At 40.8% G+C, this 16,164-nt stretch overlaps 2 protein-coding genes across 3 annotated transcripts; one reads left to right on the top strand and one right to left on the bottom strand.

The window, feature by feature from the left end:
- Nucleotides 1-6,974: 6,974 nt before the first annotated feature.
- Nucleotides 6,975-12,020, bottom strand: LOC124674891 (protein FAR1-RELATED SEQUENCE 5-like). 2 transcript variants are annotated; one of them, XM_047210945.1, is made up of 7 exons: nt 11,906-12,020; nt 11,691-11,830; nt 11,363-11,465; nt 8,498-10,354; nt 8,352-8,407; nt 7,818-7,851; nt 6,975-7,780 (listed from the first exon to the last, which is right to left on the bottom strand). In XM_047210945.1, the coding sequence occupies exons 2-5, from the start codon at nt 11,816-11,818 to the stop codon at nt 8,357-8,359; spliced, it is 2,139 nt and encodes a 712-aa protein (XP_047066901.1). In that variant the 5' UTR covers nt 11,819-11,830; nt 11,906-12,020; the 3' UTR covers nt 6,975-7,780; nt 7,818-7,851; nt 8,352-8,356. The 2 variants fall into 2 exon arrangements, with proteins under 2 accessions (XP_047066901.1, XP_047066900.1); XM_047210944.1 differs by having other exon boundaries at nt 6,975-7,851.
- A 194-nt stretch (nt 12,021-12,214) lies between these two features.
- Nucleotides 12,215-15,869, top strand: LOC124677710 (DNA-directed RNA polymerases II, IV and V subunit 9A-like). Its single transcript, XM_047213669.1, has 4 exons — nt 12,215-12,294; nt 12,402-12,477; nt 15,293-15,451; nt 15,605-15,869. The coding sequence occupies exons 1-4, from the start codon at nt 12,266-12,268 to the stop codon at nt 15,683-15,685; spliced, it is 345 nt and encodes a 114-aa protein (XP_047069625.1). The 5' UTR covers nt 12,215-12,265; the 3' UTR covers nt 15,686-15,869.
- The last annotated feature ends 295 nt before the right edge of the window (nt 15,870-16,164 follow it).

Raw genomic sequence — 16,164 nt, 5'->3', positions numbered from 1 at the left:
TACATATAAGATGTAAATACATATTTCCATGTCTTTTTTACACATGAAACCTAAAATGTTGGTTTTCTGTGAAACTTGGCATGCACAAATAGAATGTCGAAATATAGTAGTGAATTTTTTGTTTGAATTTTTTTGCTATTTTTTTATAAATAGCTAACACTGTTACCGTACGATGTTAGTCTGATGAGGACTGTGCTTTATTTGACTGCTAAGCTCTTGTGTTAATGTGATTGCAATGTTTCACCTCCACTCAAGCTTTCCTTAAAGTTGCTAGGTCAACTCTAGGATAGGAGTTGATCACCCGCCTTGTAGTACCGTGCATGTTGAATAGTCATGGCTTTTGGTAGCATTTCTGAGCAATCATCAACACACTGTACTAAGTTGCTAGCCAGAAAGAAAAATATTTGGAGTATAGTTCAGTTAGCTCTTACTCTCAAAAAGCATAATCCAGCTCTCTTCAAAATATCATTTAACCAAACTTCATCAATTGAGCATGCACGTGCCAACTTACACTGATGATCTGTTAAATAATAATTAGAAATATCTTAACCTAAGGAAAAGTACTAACATGTCGCCTCCTGTTCCTTGATTAGAATAGGGATCACAGTTCTCAACTCCCCGAGGTTAAGTTTCGACTGAACAAATGGGTACAGTTTTACCATTAAAAATATCAGGATGGTGCATCGCTCAATGAACACTAGTTGCAGATGATTCCAGGAAATCTGATTAGTTAAGGCATGTAGGCACACAGATCACTGCACTCGGTACGTAATGGTCCAAGAGACAACAGAACAAATTAATAAACACTGCTAATCTGAACCTGTTATACTGCTCATGGCACGTTAAGACATTCTTCTGTACAGCGTTCTACTCTCCGCATACATGCCCCTGTCAAGTGTCAAGTCAGTTAGCTAGCCTGCCTGGCCTTCTGATTCTAAACTGAGCTCTTCTTAATTATTGGCTCCATCTTCTGTCCTCGTAACACCAGTACTGTGCAGCTCTGGTATTTGACTTTTGTGCAGTATAAAAACAAGTAAACAATAATTTATGCACATTTGCAAACAGGCCCTACGTTTCTATCATATTTGAGAATATCATCATCTGCTTCATTTCATATGCTACTACTGCTTTCATGGTTTTGTGGTTGAAAAGTCCTTTTATGTGTCAGAAAATTAACCAGCCGACACTAGCTAGCTAGGAGAGGATGGAGATTAATTGCCGAGTGATCAAAGTGCTCTGCTTTTTCATTTCTTTAATGAAAAAGTGTTGGTGCTCGGTTGATCAACGAGGAGGAGGAAGTATCTTGCTTTGTACTCTTGTTAAGCATGTTTTGTGATTGGTCTAATCACATCGTTTTATCAATTTGTCTCGTCTCTTCCTCCTTTCTCCCACTTGAGATTTGACTGGTCGCTTGATCAGCCTACTCGAACCAAGCTTTAAGATTCGCGCACGTCCATCGGAGGATTGGTTTACTGTGTCAGACGTGTCACTCAGCTGGGAAGCTTACCTGGGAGGCATCTTGTCCATGATGGTGGCTTCGGATAATCTTTTGAGGTTGTAGGTATGCGCATAATGATTAAGTACTGAATTAGTGGTGTGTACGTAGCTTCAATGATGCGTTTTGTGCACACCTGTGAAATTATTAAATAATCATGGAGTAGAAGTGGTACTTATACAAATAAATAATACACCAATCACCAACAAAGGAGTATTTGACATTACTGTGAACTATAGTTTTCTTCAACGGACTGTGAACTAGTGGTGATGACATCTCTGATGCAACCAAATTCTGCTTATTTTACACACAACAGTACGGTACATGTTGATGTTGTGACTACGGCAAGAAACAGAACTCAGCTTTATACATTAATTCAAAGCTAAGCCATAATCAGTGGAGCAAAAGCGCAGCAGTTAAGCTTACACCCCACTATGGCTCCATATGCGTTTATTCCGCTTTTTTTCTTCTTCTTTTCTTTGGCTTCTTATTCGGAAGAGAGACGCACATCCAAATCAAGAGAGATTTGGAGGCCCGGTCAGCCCACAGGTTAACCACTGCAGACACAGAAGCGGATCGTATCATGCAGGAACCTTTAATTTTTAGTGGAGCAGGAACACAGAGAAAAATAAAGCTACTTCGATGCTTCTATTGGCCCTAACGGTGCTGAAAGTTGAGCTATCTTCCATCTGATATGGTATCTCGATCTCGAGTGGGTGATGCTCTTTTGGAGAGCAGATTTGAAACTCCACAGGAGCATAGCTATGCTTTAATTAAGGGAAAGTGTGATACAGGGTATCGTTATTTTGCGTCTTTTGCTAAAATACACCGCCCGATTGTGTCTTTGATATGTACCATTATAATTTTGTGGTAGATTTGCACGAACACACCACCTGTCTGAAAATGTAAAATTTTGCACTTTTGGCCGGGATTACCATGCTATGACTGGTTTTGAAGAAAAAGTGTAAAACCTTTTATTTTTAGTTAGGTGGTGTGTTATGCCAAATGTGTCACAAAATTGTAATGATACCTGGTGAAAATATAATTGGATGATATGTTTTAGCAAACAACAATAACAGTGTCATAGCACATTTTCCCAATTAAATAGGATTTGTTCGTTATAACATTTTTTTAACAGATGGAAGGAAGCATCATTGGAGGGAATTGAGGCACTGCACAGAACCCCAGCTATCGGGACACTTGTTGCACAAAACCACAATTGTTGTATTTCTGTGCGCAAAACCCCAAATACTGGGATAATTGGAGGGAGCACAATGAAAGGTTTAACTCATTTAACAACCGACACATTGGCTCCACAAGCTTCAGCGCAACTAAGATTTTTGGACAATACACACAAATGCTTAAAAAATCATGAATAACATTTTTCATCAATAACAATATGAAATTCATTCAAGTTGTTTGGCAATAATAGACCTTTTATTAAGGAATGTGAATGTAAACCAAAAACATAGTAAGCACTAGGAAATTATAGAAAAACAATTGTGTGTCCATTTTTTTTTGCATGGGCATTAGGGTGCAATGACTCTATGGAAGAAATACCAATGTATATTTAAACATGGTACATTATACAAGGCTCTATTCATCTATAAATTTCATTTACACACTGTTGCATATAGTCTATGGTACATATTTAAGTAAATATTGTTATTTCACCAATAATCGTTTTATCACACTCCAATAAGCATTTCAAGAATATTCATATTTTCTGGACAACAACTGGTTTTCTATGATTCCTTAGTGGTTATTAAGTTTTTGGTTTGCAAAAATAACTCGACCACATTCTTTTACTTTGATGATTTTCAGAAAATGGGTCTATTCTAGCCTAAAAAGCATCCACAATATATATATTCATAGTACACCCGGGTGTAGTTACACCCACATGTGCTTCACACAATCTAGGAGGTATCTATCGTACCGGAGAGTATGTACATATCATATGAAGTATGTAAGATTATTTTAGTAGTTTAGATACTATTTTTGTAGGCAGTATGTACAGTTTTCCCCATACTTCTCTTTTACATATAAATATGAAGGTATTTCGTATATATAGTGAAAATTATGGGTCCACTTAAATGGCAGGCTAGCGGATGTGATCTATTCAAGTGTCACATCGCTTTCTTTCTTCTCCCTCCATCCTCTTCACTACTGCTGCTTCTACACATAAATCAGAGAAGCGTTGTGGAATGGTGGGCATTTTATTAATGGCAAAAATGTTCTTAGTGAAAAGGTTGCCGTAAAACCGGCAAATCTCTAAAAGTGAATAGGAGCATAGCAGCATCATCCAAGACAAACACATCTCCTCATTCAAGGGTGTTCTCGCTCAAAGAGTCGAAGTAATATCCGGAAAGACATAGAGGTCAGGAGGGGAGCGAAAAGATAGATACGTTAATGTTTCCACCTACTCTCGAGTATAGCACAGGGCTGAGTTAAGTATAGGGATGACGTAAGATCCTGATGGGCCATCACTATACCCGGTCTTCCACACCCTCCTTACTGAGGTTGAACAACCTACTTATCCAACAACGTAACTTGGTATGCAGTGTCTTATATATAGTATATGAACTTACTGAAACCAATAAAGTATTGTATATACTTTCTTATGGTAGTATATGGAACATGAGTGTAACTACACCGAAGAGTAGGAAGTATTTTGTGCAATAAGTGCCCAATGATTGCGTTCTTGTGTAATTCCCTCCTTGAGAGGCCAACTATCGGCCGGTATAGAAGATGAGTGAAATGAGCAATAAGGACGACGATAAGACTAAATAGACAAAAACGTTTTTTCTTCTTAAATATGAATGATAGAAGAAAATTGTTGTAAATCAAATTTGTATCTTCTGATTTATTACGTAGAAAACATGTAAGTTTTTTTTATAATCTCGAGGATGTTTGTGTATCCACAATAAATAAACTATTAGAAAAATAATTTAGTAAAATATTTGCTTTCAAGTTTGTCTTCCCTACTCTATCTTTTATTATGCAACCACAATCGTCTAGTCATTTTATAGATAAAGTGCCGTCCAGTCATCTTCATGGTCATAATTCTACACACAACCACAATCGTTGGCTCAAATGTTTCTTATGGGTTTTTGCTTCATTACAACCTCCCAGTAGTACTAACAACGGATCCAACAAGACCCATGATCATGTATCTTTTGTCTCTTTATTGTACCTCCCTCTCTCTCCCTCCCTCTGCGTCACTCAAGGATGGCGGTGAGTTATATATCCACTCGTAGTCGACATATATATAAATATACAATATTTAGCTAAAGAAAAATCATCTAGTTGTCCTCAGAATCACAGTATTCCCATGGTTGCCCGAACCTAACGCGGCATGCATTTACTATTTTATATGTGTGTCATTGTGCTTTATTCCTTATTCATAGCCCTCCGATGGTTGGAGTGGTTGCAAAGGGTTTGAATATTAAAGTATATGCTAGATTATTTAGTGAAGAAAATTCCTTATGAGATTATTTTCTCATTATTGTTTTCAACATGCCATGTCATTTTATATCCATTCTACCAGCGGAACCCCTCCCCGAGCCTAGAATTTGCTATATGCACAACTACAGGAGCACACATACCTCTGCACACTCAGGAATGACAGCCCATATGGTCCCATCATCGTTAATGTTTGTTTGTTTGCGCTCTATTTTCTCGGTGATTTTCTTTACAATGTTTCATTATTTTTCACACTTTTCAGGTTTCTTCATGTTGGAATGGAAAAGGTAGGAATTTCACCGTGAATTGTAAATAAATCTTCAAATGCTATATTATTTACTGAACCAAATTCCACAAGAGATTATTTTCTCGTTATTATTCTCAACACACGTTGTTGTTATTATCCCTTCTACCATGAGAACCCCTCCTCGTGCCTAGCATTAATTTTCTATATGTGCAACTACAGAAGCCACGCATACACACCTCTGCGTAACCGGCAATGAGAACCATATAGTCCCATCGTCGTTGATATTTATTCATTTGCACTCTGTTTTCTCTGAATTTTTTCATAGTGTTTCATGTTTCGTTATTTTTCTCACTTTTAGGGTTTCTTTACGTTGAAATGGAGAAGTTAAGAATTTTACCATGAATTGTAAATAAAACTTCAAAGTTAATGAAAAACTCATCGGTGTTTTGAAGAAAATATCTGGGTGTACATCTAGACATTATATGTTTACACACTAAGTTTCGCAAAGAAATGACATTTTTATGGGCTGCGTAAAAAAGACATTTTTTGTTGATCCAAAATAGTATTTTACGTGACATGTTTTTATATTTTTAACTTATTCCACACAAAATGTAGTTTTCCACAAAATTTTGTGAGTGAACATAGAATATCGAGATGCACACCCGGAATTCTTTTTCATTTTTTTAAATTGTTTTAAAATAAATTAAAATGCATTTTCTTAATAGGTGCATCTAGACCTACGAGCCAAAACACCATGTCCACAAAGGTGTTATTTCTGCCGTGACCAAGACTGATGAACAACCGAATTTAATAATCAACGGCTTCCAATTTTCCACCATCCGTACACGAGGAGACTAGCAGTGATGAACAGAGCAATACACATGAGCTTTAGAAAACAAGTAGGTAGTACGGCTAGAGCCGAGCTATCCGGAGATATGTCGATCAAGTGGTAGCACTTTTCGAGAGAAAAGACAGAAATTTTGATAATATGTGCTTCAAATAGAATATATTAAGATATCTCAATTCTAGCTTTTGGGTACCCACACCCACCCAATGACATGTTTCTTGGAGGAGCTTGCTTCTCTTGCTCTGTAAAATCACAAAGAAAACGGTAGAGGAGATAGATCGCCGCAGGAGACAGGCACGACGCAAGCTGAGCGCCTGAGGCGTCCCGGAGAGCGAGAGAAATGGCGTCGTCTGCCGCCATGGACCACTTCCGGCAGCCGCAGAATCCCGTCTCCGATCGCCCTGTCCCGTGCGGATTGCCCCAACGAAGGACGACACCAACAACCTCTTCGCAAAAGCCCCAGAAAACATCAGTCAATCGTCGCTCGCGCTGCAAGACATGGTGCATTATAGTCAGTTCGTTGCTGCGTCCCGGTCGCAGCAGTACGGCACACTCCCGTACCTACGGCCGTAACGGTGCCGAGTTGAGTGAGACAGGGGCCTGGGAGACTATGCAGATTGCAGACCTTAAACTTTCGAAATAAGGGCAAGTTTTGTCTATGGCCTCAATAAAAGCGGCGTGACTACACGTCGGCGATTTCAGACACATGGTCAGCACAAAATCGAAAAGAAAACAAATCACGTAGCACAGAAAACACTGACACTAATTGTTTTTAAGGGACCGTAGTGGGAATTTAGAAATTTTGACAAGACAAATTCAGGGAAGGAGTATATAGTACTCCCTCCGTTTCATATTTCTTCTTGCAGTTTTAGTTTTAAATTAAAACCACGAGAAGAATTATGTAAGCGAGCAAGAGGGTACTGTAATATAAACGATGGGGTGGTTCTTCATCCCGATTAAATGACAGTCCTGCAGCACATAATTGTTGCACAAATGGAAGAAACAAGAACAAGAAATAATCTCCATCAGTACTCCAAGAAGACACGCGCCATTCCCCAACAAAGATAACGCGTTTCAAACTAACACCCATAATAATGTGATTAAAGACGGTATCATGCTTGAGCTTGATTGCATTATGCAGTTCTGCGTATAGACAGGAGATCACGAGGGGTGAAACAAGATGGTACACTACCTGACTAGCACTGGAGCGTCAAGCCGTCAACGCCAGCTCCCTCCGTCTGAGATCGACCGCCAAGCTGGTTTGTCTTGCTTCAAACGTTTCAATGCATGAGCTGTTCAGCTCACCCGCAGGGTGAAACAGCAGATCTGAATCTAACTGAAGCCCTTCCGTCATCATGAGTGGGTCTACTTGCTGTCCACAGAATGGTCAGGATGTCTGCACAAGTTTCAGCTGTACAGGCACAGAAACAGTCTCTGTTTATGCACCTTTCTGGGGCACGCAGTAAGCTTGGTTGGTAAATTGATTTTCTTTCACTTGGAACGAATGGGTTTGGATGAATACAAAAAAAAATCTGAATCATTTCCAGTGCAATACAAGCACGGAGTTGTATCAGCATCTAGACTATGCTAAAATGGGCGCCTCAACAGCTCAAATTTCCTATGGCTGCATAATTTACAAGTTCTGAAACTTATTCCCGGGGCTCCCATGGTCCCACCTGCCCTATTCACTGCTTCAACCGTCAATATTATGACGTCTGTCAAGGTACACATGGTGGCCCACAGTTTACTCCAAAAAAAAGGTACACATGGTGGAAGCATAAATCTTCAGAGTGAAGCGACCTGCATGATAACTGAAGCGGTTAAATTACTGGACTGGACAGCAGAATTGAAGGCATACAGAGCATATAATCTACACTAGTAGGTTTTAGCTTTTAACTGTTTGACCAAACAGAGCTATGATGCTCCTAAGTGTAACCACAAACTTGCTTTAAAATCATAATTCGATTGAGGCACTCAGGAAGTCCAATGTGCATTGCCTTCGGTGATTAAAAAAAAGAGTTTGCCAATTTTTATCATGAAAAAACAGGCAGAGAAACAATATTGAACCCACAACCCGACAGGGCAGTTGGATAGCTCATGCCAAGATTTTGTTCTTCGAACTGATGGACAACACTTAACAATCTGGATTTCTGTTAGCAGACAGGGAAAAATTTGTTCCTATTGAGAAAAAAACTGCAGTTGAAATTCACTACCTAACCTGGATATTCTATTTCCCTTATGAAGGGAATTAAATGAACAACAAAACTTGGCATATGATAGTACATCTATAAAATCGGTACCTTCATTATGAGCTTCTATGAAATGGGTTCTCATGCATACTAGAAAGAGATGTGTCCTGCATTTGACCAAAAACTTGTATCAGAAACAGTATATATACAAGGAAATTCGTTTTCCACATGAATCACAAGAGGTGAGAGGTAGTTACTTGAATCCTTGCATTGATGCTTTGGAGTCCATGGTGGTTATTTGCAGAAGGTACAGAGACGTTTAATGACAACCTGTTGTCATTTGCTGCATGGCCTTGGTGGTCTTCATCTGTAGACTTGGCAGTCCTTCTCCATCGCTTCAACATGTATCTCTGAGGCAACTCTTTGATATTTCTGTAATCAAACACCTTCAACATGTGACAACATGGAATACCCATATGCTCAAACTTCCTACAAGTGCACATACAAGAGTTATCGCTTGAGTCAAATCTAACATAGTGTTCCTTGGGTTTCTCAGAGGGAGCGACTTTGTACTCAGAGGTTGTCCCATTCTCTCCACAACTGAATAACACAGAGTCCATGAACAGTTCAAACTCTTTTCGAAAGATCTCAAACACCACTGGTGTATATGTATGGGATGTTTGCTTTAACATCTTGGCTGGGGGTATTCTTGGATAACTTTGGCTAGCTTGGAAATCAGCTTGGAGCTCAGCGTAACGATGTTCATCTACTGCTCTTTCATAGTGTTTGAAGAAGGAGAGCAGATCTAGTTGAGGGCTCAAGAATTTCTTCAAAACACTGCTGAAACTCTCAGCTTGAAGTGAGCTTATTATGTCAGCACAAAATATATGTCTATCATATGCCAATGCCCATCTTCCCCTCTCGTCAAATAGTTTAGCCAGCCACTCATTATGCCTAAGATCATGCTTCTCTAGCATACTTCTCCATGCAAACACAAATTCTTCCTCTTCCTCATAGCCGAAGACACATTTGCTAAAATCCTTTGCAAATGTCTTTGAACCTTGGAAAACTTGATTCAGGTGCTTTACAGAATTCTGATATACCTGCCAAGCACAAACTTGCTGAGTAGTATTTGGCCAGGCTGCAGCCATTGCACTACTCAACTGAATAGATTGATCTATTAAAGCTACCGCTGGCTGTTTCCCATGCATGGCGATCTTAAAACTCTCAAACAGCCACTTAAACGACTCAAATGATTCATCATAAAGCAAAGCTGCACCAAAAATAATTGTTTGCCTGTGATGATTCACGCCAAGGAATAATGCCAATGGCCTGCCATATCCATTTATCTTGTATGTTGTGTCTAGACAGAGCACATCGCTGAAGTAGTTGAAGTCATCTCTAGATTTTGGATCTGCCCAAAAGAAGTTGGTTAGCTTGTCATCCTCATCAATCTGCATGGTATAAAAGAACGAGGGGTTATCCATTTGCATAGTCTGCAAATATTTCAATATGGCCCCACCATCGCCAGGTTGCATCGCCTTCATGCGCTTTGAATGGAGATAGTTCTTGTAATCTGCTGGGAGGAGAGAAATATTTCGAAGGAAACCAACTTGTCTCACAACAAGATCACCAGTCGCTTTTGTAGTTGGTGTCACTACAGAATCATCTGACAGTTCTGTTTCCCCAGACTGAAGTTCAGTCAATATCCTCTGTGACCTTAGCATATGCATCGTCGAAGGAGGGGCCAGCTGATGATTGTGCTCTGCTTTAAAATCAGTGACTCTATATTTACACTCTGGTGTTACTTTAATAATCAACCGTGCTGGACAGCCGATTCTTGTATCTAACCTTGGCTTCTTGGCTTCCAATGACTTCTTATCCCTGTTGTAACCCTCTCTTGAGCACACAAATGTCCTTACTTTGGTAATATTTTCAGAAGATTTATGTGATGTGCTTTTTCGAACACTAAAACCAATATGCCCAGCATATTTGTTGTAGAATTCATATGATTTTTCCTCGCTATCAAATTCCATGTCCACCTCAGGAACCAGCTTAGCAAGCGAAGCCTCATCTATAGGTGGTTCAGCTTCTATCATTCTTCTCATTTTCCCCTGAAGAACCAACCATAATTAAGTTCAGTAACAAGAAAAAGGAGGCACATTTAATTGTACCAGACCTTAACCAGTACCACCATAATAAGATGAAAACAGTAAACAGATCTACATGCTTGGGCCACAACCTAAAATTCAACTCTGAAAAAATCTAATTTTTTTTATGGTTTAGGTACTTGTACAACTTGAAAAAATCGGTGAAAAAACCATTTAGGAATTTTGTCCATGCAAGTGTGGGTGCTTTGAGTTTAGGGTCATCTAAAAGAATTCTAAAAAAATATAGATACCAAACATGTTAGAAATGCGAGTCTGCAAAAATCATGCAAAAATATGATCAAATAATCCAGATAGAAAAGAAAAAAAAGTATCAACTTATTTTTTGAACAGTACAACTTCAACCTCTAGCAATTTTTTGCACATGGCTCATTTTATTATATATTTGGATGAGTATTTGCGGACTGAAATGTTCTAACATAGTATAAATCTACGAGTGTTTTAAGAATTTTTCGAGATGCACAAGTAGCTAAACCATCACCTAAAGCGCCCACCCTTGCAAGAAAAATTGGTTTTCCTTTCCTTTTATGATTTCATGGCCACATGGGGACTTATTCTGTATGAAGATCTTAACTGAACACAATGCAGGCACATAGGTTTACAATCAAGGAAGGGAACACTGAGATATCTCATAGAGAGAACTCTGCAAGTATTTTATGGTTCAAGGATTGTGCACTCGCTGGGTCAGAAATTTCAGTTTGGAAAGGAGTTAAAATTGCACAAGTTGTAGCAGACACCAGACAGCCAAAGAACTAGACACATTGAACTGTGTTACATGTATGGTTGTTCTAGCAACTGATTGTAACATAATTCACAGAAGTTCAACTTCCAGCATTCAAGGAGATGGATAGTTCTTTTGAAGCATACAAGCTGCTCAAAAATTGTGAAACCATAGCATATGCAAAAAAAGAAAACAAGGATTATGGGGTCACTGTCATAGGATTGTGGTTTTACCTTCCTGTAAGCAATGCCGCATGCGTTGCAAAGAGTTCTTGGGCCATCGGGACCACGCCGCATATGGGGCGTCGCGTTACCGGATATACCACACCGCAGGCACCTGATAAAATAGGAGTAAGTTGTAAGAATGACAAGTACAAGCCTACAGCTGAACTGAAGCCACTTCTGCTACATGAGAAGCAAACATAAGTGAAGTTGAACAAGTGCACTGTAACTGTTCAATCAGAACACCGCAAGACCATTTCATAGTTCAGCAGCATCACCACCGGTGACCAAACATCACCAACAAGTGATTTCCAGCAGAACAGCTGGCGGAAGCACGTACCGGACGTGGCCGTCGAGGCTGTCGTCGGCGTTGTCGCGGTGGAGCTCCAGCTCCTGCTCCGCCGGCACGGCCGCGTACGGATGCATCTCTCCCCCGCCCCCATCCGAGGCCACCAGCATGTGCATCATAGCATCACCACCCTGCCAAGGCCACACTCACATTAAGAATTCGATAAAAAATACTGCACAGATGGAGAATTTGACTTGAATTTGTACCTTAGGGAGCAACCGCGAGGGGTCTGGGACGAAAATTTGTGGGAATTTTGGAGGTTTTGTGCGGATTGGAGCTAGGGTTTGGAGCGCCAAGGGGATGAGCGGAGTGGGGAGAGGGGTGCTGGGATCCGATGCGGCGGCGCGGTAGGTGGCCTCGTGTGGTCTCACCCATCGCCCGACACGTGTACGTCCAGGATCTCACATGGGGTGTAGCCATTCCTCCATTTTCACTGACATATTGGGCCCACCTGTCATAAGTCTTTCCCTCATAGCCGGAGCGGAGAAGAACTGGAGAAGCCAAGGCGAGAAGGGGACAACAGCGAACAGAGAGAGACGAGGAGAGAAGAGGACATCAGCGTCGCCATGAGCGCCCTCAAGTTCTGCGGCCAATGGTGAGCAGGCAAATCCCTTTGCGTCCGTCTTCCGCGATCTGTTCTCCGATGGATCAAGGTGATTTAATCCCAATGTTTTTTTTTTTTCTCATTTCTTTTTCTCGCAGCAACAACATGCTGTACCCGCAGGAGGACAAGGAGATGCGCACCCTCCACTACGCCTGCTCAGCCTGCGAGCACAAGGTTGTTAATTCCCTTGCTCCGTTTCGGATGGCGATTTTTCTTGTGTCTGTATTTGGTGACTGCGCATTCTCGAAACCCTAACTTAAAGATTTGTCTGGAAACCGAGGGGGAGCTGGGATCTGGTGACTGCCGGTGGATAAGGATTTAGATTTGGGGGCGCATTATTGAGGTTGTGGTTTCTTGGTTTTGTTCCGCTTAGGTGTGGGTAGTTTAGTTTAGGCCATGCTTATACTCATCTTTTCATTTTGCCAAAATTTGGGGCTTTTTTTGGGAATTTCTTGAGAAGATCATGTGGCTTGATTGACTGGTGGGCTTAAGCAAGTCAGAATTTTAGCAGGACTAGCACATTCACCATGCTTTGCTACGTACTGCAATTTTTTTTGCAAAATTTGAGGTTTGATTTTTGAAAATTGTAACCCAAATTATCCTTACGGGTTCCTAAAGAATGCCAAAGCTGTATCAAAGATGCATGAGAAATTGAGAAAGGATAATATTTGCTTACAAGTGTAGCGGCATCACACACAAATATAAGAAGGAAGCCATTATTTCCAAATTCTTTAGGACCTTTTCTTTTCGAGTAGCAGATGCTAATCCTTTTCTGCTCTCTCTAACCGTCTCTGTCTTTCTCTTCTAGAGATTGATTGACGTCAGCTGGTCAGCAATTTTTAAGCAACAATCGGTTGCTGGGAATTGTGAATAACCGAAAGTGTACATGGATACACGAAATTATCGACGTGCATATAAGAATTCTTGTAACTAATAATCTGATATGGCCTAAACCATATAATCTTCTGCCAATTATTGACGCACATATTATTGACATGCTAAATGAAACACTGCAAAAGAAGGGGATGAGTGTGACACAGGCACGCATCCAGCAGAGAGGGCGCACACATCCCCTTGCAGGTGACTGCTGGTTTCCTCCGCCGCTCCCTCAACCTTGAGGCCGCGTGCCATGGCGCACTCGATGACACATAGGTTGACCTCCTGCTCAACTGGATCCTACATGGCTGCCACTGCGTGTATGTGCCGACACCACCTCTCTAGGTCCGACTCAGCTGTGGCCTGCCGGTCGAGGGGCTCCAAGATGGACAAGCCACCATTCCCAGCGGACCAGATACACATCGCCTGTGCACGGCCACTGTCCATGGCGTAGCCTTCACGCTCCATGGAAAATGTGGATCGGGAAGGAGGAGGGTGTCGTGTAGGAGGATGTCCAGAGGCAGCGCTGCCCGGGAGCAACGGGCGAATGGAGGCCATGATGTGTAGCCCAGGAGCCCGGGAGCAACGAACGAATGGACGAGAGAAGGAGTAAGATTTTTTTTCCCTTGGCTGAATGTATAAGGAGCATGTTGGGGCCCACCTGTTGCGCAAAGCACAGCAGCCGTTTGATCAAATTAGACGGTCCAGATGGCTGGACAGTGAACTCACCACAAACTCCAGTCTTTGTGGCAGTAAAGAGTAGAGATTTTACCTCAATCCATTCTCCCATTAGTTTTTGGAACTTGTGACCTGTAGCATTAAACCATGCGTACCGAAGTGCCTTTTCGAACCACATGATCATTAAGATACAAAATCACTACTTTTCCTTGGAAACAAAAGTTTGGATGTGCATCTGCTGGTTTAGCAATTTTTTTTTTATGAAATGAGACATCTGCCCGTGTACCTGCGAACTGAAGTTATGCCCCCCTCTCCACACGCACATCACTCTGTTTATTCGTGATCCGAGCAAACAGTAAATCTCATGACTGTGGTCTGTATCTGTAACCTGATCCTTCTATTTACATTTCTTTGGCAAATTATCATTATCAGTTATACTATAAAAGGAAATCTACATACAAGATTTTTGAAATCACTAGCCGTTGTCAGGCATGATCTTGTTTAACCATTTTTGCGCCCCTAAGAGAACTTAGATAACCTGTCATTGCCATGATATGCTACAATTTTCTAATAACTTCAGTTTTCTTGTAGCTTTGTCCCATAATTTGTATAACATCCTTCTTCATTTCTTCGTTTATTTCCTATATGTGGGACTGGTGGTAATTTTATTAGTATCGATTTGTTACGCGCCAACCTTAAACTTTACACGTATTAAATACAATGTCAATGTATTAAATACTCTGTCTACTTCTCCATTTTGATCTTTTAATGACTTCCTGTTTATGCTATTGCTTGCCACTCTTCCTTCCCAGAATTATGCAACAGCATCTCATGAAAACAAAGGAATTGAAATAGCCTTAACTAACGTTACCAGTTAATAAAAGACACTGTTATCATGTAAGGAAAGTAAATATTCTGAAGTTTATATAGACTCATTCACTTTCGGGTTGATAGAACCAGCAAGGCTTATTTTGTAGCATGCTTCTAGGTTAGCTCAAGTTTGGTGAAATGCAGTAGTTATTTTGAGCTTACCCTCGTAACATCAACCCATTTCTAGGTATGGTTGGATGAAATGGTTGCACACCCTGTCCCTGAAGATGCTTATGCAAGGATGGCCTTACTTTCAACTAAATAACCCTGAAAAGAACTTGTATATTTCCTTTCTGGTCTTTGTGATGCTTCCAAAACATATATGTCCATGGTTTGTGAACTACCAAGTTGGAAGCAACTCTAGAAAGAAGAGTTAGATATGTGGTGTTATATGTGGTATTTGAGGTGCTCCTCTTCCACAAGATGCTTTTTTTTTCGCAGTGATAGATGAGCTTTTGTCGATGATTTTACTCAATTTATATTTTTTCATCAACATCATATATTTTTTACCAGAAATTCTCACGCAGGTTGACTAATCATTTCCATCTGTATAAATCATTGACAGGAGGTTGCCACTGATACATGCGTGTACAAAAGGGTTCTCCGTAAATCTGCCGGGGAACCTACAGATGTCCCAAAAGATGCAGCAACTGATCCTACTCTGCCTCGCACCAGAAGTGTTAGATGCTACAACTGTGGCTACCCAGAAGCTGCCTATTTTCAGGTCTGTTAATGAGCATTGTTCACCTATGTTTACCTCTGCAGTTGTCGCTAATGGTTATAACTACCATCTGTGCAAGTATGGGTAAATACTCTGTTCCTGCATCCTTTTCTGTTGGTGTACATTCCCATTAATCTTGATCCCTCCAACCTGCAGGCCCCGACAAAGGGAGAGCAAGGCCTGACGCTGTACTTCATCTGCTGCAGCCCTACCTGTGGTCACAGGTGGAGGGACTGACCACAGAACAAAGTGCTATTTCCTGGCACTGAGACTTGACTGGCCATGTGTTGTTCACCTTAACTTTGTAGCTTGTGGTATCTAGGTTCCGAAGTTTCATATGACTTGGCTGATGTGAGTATAATGTTTCTGGGCTCGTCCTCTTCAATCTTTATACTGCAGAGGGGCACAACTTCAGAATTGAGTGATGTGCATCTTCCCTTTTTATTACCTAGGCATTTAGCTCTCAAAGCGATCCTTACCTTGATTTCTCCTGATTCTTCGATGACTGTGCCAGACTCAAGTTTTGTCTCTTAAAAGCAACTCTAGCAGATACTGAACATACATGCAAAAACTTGTACGCAAATTCCTTTTTCACTCTAATTCAAACTTATGTTTCTTGCAACTTCTCATCCTCCTCAAAATAGGCTTTCGCCCGCTTTATAAATAAAACCGCAACGGCCGAACCGATACATGATGGAGAGGAGAATCTCTTACAA

This window comes from Lolium rigidum, chromosome 7, assembly GCF_022539505.1.
Source record: "Lolium rigidum isolate FL_2022 chromosome 7, APGP_CSIRO_Lrig_0.1, whole genome shotgun sequence".
NCBI lineage: Eukaryota > Viridiplantae > Streptophyta > Magnoliopsida > Poales > Poaceae > Lolium > Lolium rigidum.
This window is presented reverse-complemented; position numbering and strand designations above follow the sequence as displayed.

Coding starts and splice junctions, on each gene's coding strand:
- LOC124674891 (XM_047210944.1), bottom strand. CDS start 11,818: ATGATGCACATGCTGGTGGCCTCGGATGGGGGCGGGGGAGAGATGCAT. Junction 11,466..11,690: donor AGCCTCGACGGCCACGTCCG/GTACGTGCTTCC, acceptor CTATTTTATCAG/GTGCCTGCGGTGTGGTATAT. Junction 10,355..11,362: donor GCGGCATTGCTTACAGGAAG/GTAAAACCACAA, acceptor TTGGTTCTTCAG/GGGAAAATGAGAAGAATGAT.
- LOC124677710 (XM_047213669.1), top strand. CDS start 12,266: ATGAGCGCCCTCAAGTTCTGCGGCCAATG. Junction 12,295..12,401: donor CTCAAGTTCTGCGGCCAATG/GTGAGCAGGCAA, acceptor TTTTTCTCGCAG/CAACAACATGCTGTACCCGC. Junction 15,452..15,604: donor CAGAAGCTGCCTATTTTCAG/GTCTGTTAATGA, acceptor TCCAACCTGCAG/GCCCCGACAAAGGGAGAGCA.